Source organism: Hyposmocoma kahamanoa, unplaced genomic scaffold, assembly GCF_003589595.1.
Source record: "Hyposmocoma kahamanoa isolate Upper Pololo Valley unplaced genomic scaffold, ASM358959v1 92356, whole genome shotgun sequence".
NCBI lineage: Eukaryota > Metazoa > Arthropoda > Insecta > Lepidoptera > Cosmopterigidae > Hyposmocoma > Hyposmocoma kahamanoa.
Window position 1 is genome coordinate 1 of NW_020654755.1, and position 5,707 is coordinate 5,707.

The 5,707-nt window shown below is 37.4% G+C and overlaps 1 protein-coding gene across 1 annotated transcript; it reads right to left on the reverse strand.

Annotated features, from left to right (window-relative positions):
* Positions 1-1,842: 1,842 nt before the first annotated feature.
* On the reverse strand, positions 1,843-3,375 carry LOC113237002 (tubulin alpha-1 chain-like). The gene has a single exon (XM_026473242.1). The coding sequence runs from the start codon at positions 3,263-3,265 to the stop codon at positions 1,913-1,915; it is 1,353 nt and encodes a 450-aa protein (XP_026329027.1). The 5' UTR covers positions 3,266-3,375; the 3' UTR covers positions 1,843-1,912.
* Between the last annotated feature and the right edge of the window lie 2,332 nt (positions 3,376-5,707).

Genomic DNA, 5,707 nt, shown 5'->3' on the forward strand with positions numbered 1-5,707 from the left:
CATTTGGCGTGTTTTCATGTGCGCGGGCCGACAAGCGAAAGGTTAAACGTATATGTTTCCCATCAATTGCCCCGAAGCAATGAGGAAAGTTAGCTTTGAGATCGCAATCTAATGCAATATTTTGTAGTTTTTCTACTGTGATCTCTTCTATGTACTGTGGTCGAACATATTTCCATATAGCTTGACAAACTGACGAAATAGTTCTAGAAATTGTTGCTCTTCCACGTTTAAATTTGAAATGCAAGTCGTTTATCGAATTTCCGCTGCCCAAGTACCTGAAATAGAAACACAAAAAATAAACAACCATTTACATTGGTCAGTGTGGACAAGTTAGGCACTTACACATTTTTTTCTTTCTTTGCAGGTAACGAGGTTGTGAAAAAATGGAGAAGCGTAAAGGACAACTTTTTTCGATATGTAAAAAAAATAAAAGAAAACAGTTCGTCTGGATCAGGGGCAAAACAATTGAAACAATATCATTATTACAACCAGTTGCTGTTTTTGATGAAAGTTGCCCAAAATAAAACTGACAGTAGCCTTGAAATTATGCCTAAAGAAACGGAACGAAATGAAAACACAACATCATCTCCATTTCCTACAAAAAAAATGACCTTGTTACCTCCAGGTCCTTCTCGCTACGTGCCTGCAAGCCGTAAGAGATCACACCAAGCAATAGATGATTTCGAGGCACAAACTTTAGAAGCGTTGCAAGAGAAAGAAAACCGCCACTTATCATTTTTCAAAGGAATTTTGCCTTCTTTGGACGGCTTTACGGAATTACAAACTTTGACATTCCAAAGCAAAGTTATAAATATCATTACCTTAAATGCGATTCGGGGAACAGGCAGTTCAATCAACAACATGGCAGTCACGCGGGTATCAGACTGGACAACAGTATCAAGCAACACCATTGCAGTCACGTGGATATCAAACTGGACAACAGTATCAAGCAACACCATTGCAGTCACGTGGATATCTAACTGGACAACATGCCCAGTCACCATAGCCATCGTCGTATCAAACAGATGAATTCGAAACTACCTACTCAGCCAACGCTACGATTAATAATTTTACTGATGATAGTCAAGAAGAAGATTTATAACTTTGCTTTGTTGCCTAATAGTAATACTTAAATTAAACTGTTTTTAAAGATAATAAATGAATAACTGATTAACATTATTATGATATTTGTAATACCAATCATTTCAATCGGTTCTAAAGGGTTCCTGAAATTGGTATACTTTAAATGTGGTTTTAAGGTTTTAAACAAATTAGTAAAGCTGGCCACACTCATTCTAAAAAAATTAAAAAAAATATTTTCATCTAACAACAACTCCCTATATTCCCGCATAAAAAACTGACCATCACTATTTCTTAATGCTATCAAAGGAGATATCCAGAATCTACTATGGTTTCTACGTTTATGTCGGCGGTGGCGTAATAAAAGCAACAAAAGAACACGTTTGTATCTATCCATTGCAATGGCAGAACTGAGACGCAGCTGCGACGGCGTGCATACCCTCTTGCGTTGCGATGGCGCAGCGTCAACGCAACACAGATGTGGCATACAATGCGTTGTTCCGTTGCGACGACGCGACGCAACGCAGCGCAACGCATTAATGGGGCTTCGCCCCTATAAGCCCTTTTTGTTTTTTTTATAGTTCTAATCAATATAACACGAGGAATCAGGACAATATTCTTGGTCCTACGATCAGAATTCCGATGGGTAGGAGCGGGAATATTTTTTCCACCCTGAAAAGGTGATGGCTGCAATTCGAACAAAAGGCACGAATAAATAAAAATGAAAGTCTTAAATTTGTGCACGTCATTTGTAAACATTATCGGAACAATGAGTTACATAATAATTAATAAATAACAATACCTAAAGTAAATAAAAGGGAAAAAAATAAAATTAATATTCTTCGCCACCTTCGCCTTCTCCCTCTCCAGAATCCATTCCGACCTCCTCGTAGTCCTTCTCAAGAGCAGCCAAGTCCTCACGAGCCTCTGAGAATTCTCCTTCTTCCATACCCTCACCGACATACCAGTGGACAAAAGCACGTTTGGCGTACATTAGATCGAACTTGTGGTTTAGACGAGACCAAGCTTCAGCAATGGCAGTAGTATTTGACAACATACAAACTGCGCGCTGGACTTTTGCTAGATCTCCGCCTGGTACTACAGTGGGTGGTTGGTAATTAATTCCCACTTTGAATCCAGTAGGGCACCAATCTACAAACTGAATCGTTCGCTTAGTTTTTATGGTGCCGATTGCTGCATTCACGTCCTTTGGCACCACATCTCCTCTATACAGCATGCAGCAAGCCATGTATTTACCGTGTCGGGGATCACATTTTACCATCTGATTGGCGGGCTCGAAACACGCGTTGGTGATTTCAGCCACTGACAGTTGCTCATGATAGGCTTTTTCAGCCGAGATTACAGGAGCATACGTTACAAGTGGAAAGTGGATACGAGGATACGGTACTAAATTGGTTTGAAATTCCGTCAAATCAACGTTCAGCGCACCATCAAATCTAAGGGATGCTGTGATAGAAGACACTATTTGTCCAATCAAACGATTCAAATTAGTATAGGTCGGTCTTTCAATATCCAAATTTCTTCTACAAATGTCGTAAATAGCTTCATTATCGACCATGAACGCTGCATCTGAGTGCTCTAGGGTCGTATGAGTTGAGAGGATCGAGTTATATGGTTCTACGACAGCAGTCGATATTTGTGGTGCGGGATAAATGGCAAATTCCAATTTCGACTTTTTACCGTAATCTACGGAGAGACGTTCCATGAGTAAGGAAGCGAAGCCTGATCCTGTGCCTCCGCCGAAGGAATGAAATATGAGAAACCCTTGCAGTCCCGTGCATTGATCTGCGAGCTTGCGCACTCTGTCTAACACCAGATCCACAATTTCTTTCCCGATAGTGTAATGGCCCCGTGCGTAGTTGTTCGCTGCGTCCTCTTTACCCGTGATAAGTTGTTCAGGGTGAAACAGCTGACGGTAAGTGCCTGTACGCACTTCGTCTACCACTGTAGGCTCTAAGTCGATAAATACTGCTCGAGGTACATGCTTGCCTGCTCCAGTCTCACTGAAGAATGTGTTAAAGGAATCATCCCCGCCACCGACAGTTTTGTCCGAAGGCATCTGTCCGTCAGGCTGAATTCCATGCTCCAAACAGTACAACTCCCAGCAGGCATTCCCGATCTGAACTCCGGCTTGTCCGCCATGTATGGATATGCACTCACGCATTTTTTACAATTTTGTGATTTAACCAAAAAATATAAGGTAAAAAAATCTTAAACTAAATCCTACGTCTTTAGATTTTCAGAATAAATCCCATAAATTTAGCAATTTTATATATATATGTATATATAATAGACAGATGTCGGTAGGGTTGTTCCCTTTTAAAAAATAATGACAACGTCACTAAGCCTACTAACAATTCCATTAAAATTATGAACTACACACTGCTCAAGAAATGATTTTCTTGGTAGTATCCTTGACACTCCGTACCAAGAGAACCTAGAGGGAGCTAGAACTCTTAGCGAAAAGTAGGCTGTGGAGGGTAATTGAGGTTACTATTAACTGGACTGCAATAGTATATACATATGTGCACTCAGAGTTTGCATTGACGCCGATAAACGTGTGAAATGACAACTTCACTGTACTAGAACAATTAACCTTTTATTAATTATGCGCGCAACTATAAGCACACAAACACACAATAAACCAGCAAGCGTGTAAACTACAGACAGACGGTCATGTAGGCGAGGAATGACATGAAGTGGAGGGTATGTAGGAAAGGTAGCTGGTGACTGGTAAGTTTGCTACACTAAGAGCAACTACATTAAACTTATTACGTGGCGTGACGTACAAATACTGTGATAAATTTTTGGCTCCATGAAATGCCATGATGATTTTGCGAATGTCTGGGGTAGAAATGACTATGTACGATAGTTTTGTAAATCAAATACTATAAAAGTAATGGCGAATGACGCCAATATCCAGTTGAAAAAAAATCTTGTTCAATAAAAAAATTATGACATCCCTTAACGAATATAATAGATTCGAATTTTAAAAATCGAGATTTTTCGTTCTTCATAAATTTAAAGAATATGAATAACCAAGAAGCTTGATACAAACACCATAAAAATGCTCTCAAAGAGGTTATACGATTACCGAATAAGAACTTTTCTCTATTTTATTATTATTATAATAAATTCTATTTTATTATATGGGTACATATTATATAAAAGTTTTACTTATCAGGTACTTTTGGTTCTAGTTGGATAGGTTGAAACCTCTGATCGTCGTAGCACTATTAAATTCAGTATGATGACTTGTTGTTCCTCGTGTAATCACAGTTGATTAAAGCATAACCCAGTTAGCCAATTGAATTCAGGGTAATCTATAGGCAGCCTCAAATAGAGGGGAATTATAAAAAAAGTGGTATAGTTACGATTTTGATGATTTTTTTATAGTTGTGACCTTCATGACATAATTACCTGCAAAAGATAACAAATAATTTTTGTTCTCGTTTAGTAGAGTATTTCATTATGTGACGCTTGTAATTGCTATCCCACTCGAGTGGCACACGATGATTTTCATCACACGTGGGAGGAGTTGAATAAATTTAAAGTTAGACATTTAATATTTATTCTTGCAACATTATTAAATATTTTTAAATTATCACAAATAAATAAAAAACAAAAATAAAATAAATAAATTTTAAGTAAAATATGAGCATTAAAACTTTTTGCTAGACTTATTACGTATTTGTGAATAAAATGTAATTTTTTTTTAATTTACCTACATAATAATATGTCATGGAATTTATGATTAGAACTTATAGAAAACTATAAACTGTAACTCATGTGCGCCGAGCAGGTAGCGGGAAAGCACCACCATTGGGCCATTTATGACAAAAATACCACCTAATTTTGGTGCACATTACGTATACTTAATTCTCTACTTACCACCTATGTGATATTGTTTTAGGACAGGGTGAGCTTCCAAATTTGATAGCGGATTTTTTTTACCAATCGTCGGTTAGCAGAGTCAGAGAACAAAAAGTAAAGAGAACGGACACTCTCCGCCCCTCCCTAGCTTTAGATGCCACACCACGCTCCGCACATTGCCGGTCACATTGACTGAACGACAACAACGCTGCCGGCGAGCCGTTTTCGCGCGAAGACGGCTTTGATATTTGAATATAGTTTTCATTTATTAATTACGAAACTTGTACGTTAATATAAAACATCATTTTACGTTACGGCTGTTTATCATCATTTTCCGAAAGATGAAACGAAGTAAGCAAAAAAACTTAAGTCTGGGACTCATTCAGTTATTCTTTTCTTCATTTATTTACTGCAGAGTATGATATGATATAATGTATGTATAAAAAATACAGATTTATTATTATATCAATTTAATGAGGCGCCATGACTTCGTAGACAAGGGTTCTCCGAATTTTCAATGCGTATGTATTGCTGATAAATATTACGTAAATAGTGCATATACCCAATTATTAACTAAATAATGATGATTAACTTGGACACGCAAATTCAAAAACCTTGGTTACCTTATTTAAAAGTAAACGTCCAAAATATAACATTTTATGGGCTTTTAATATATTTTTTAAATAAATCTTCAATATTACTCTAGTTAGTGAATTAGGTAATGAAAAACATG

Bases quoted from the DNA above. Each gene is read 5' to 3' on its own strand.
- LOC113237002 (XM_026473242.1), bottom strand. From the start codon at position 3,265: ATGCGTGAGTGCATATCCATACATGGCGGACAAGCCGGAGTTCAGATC.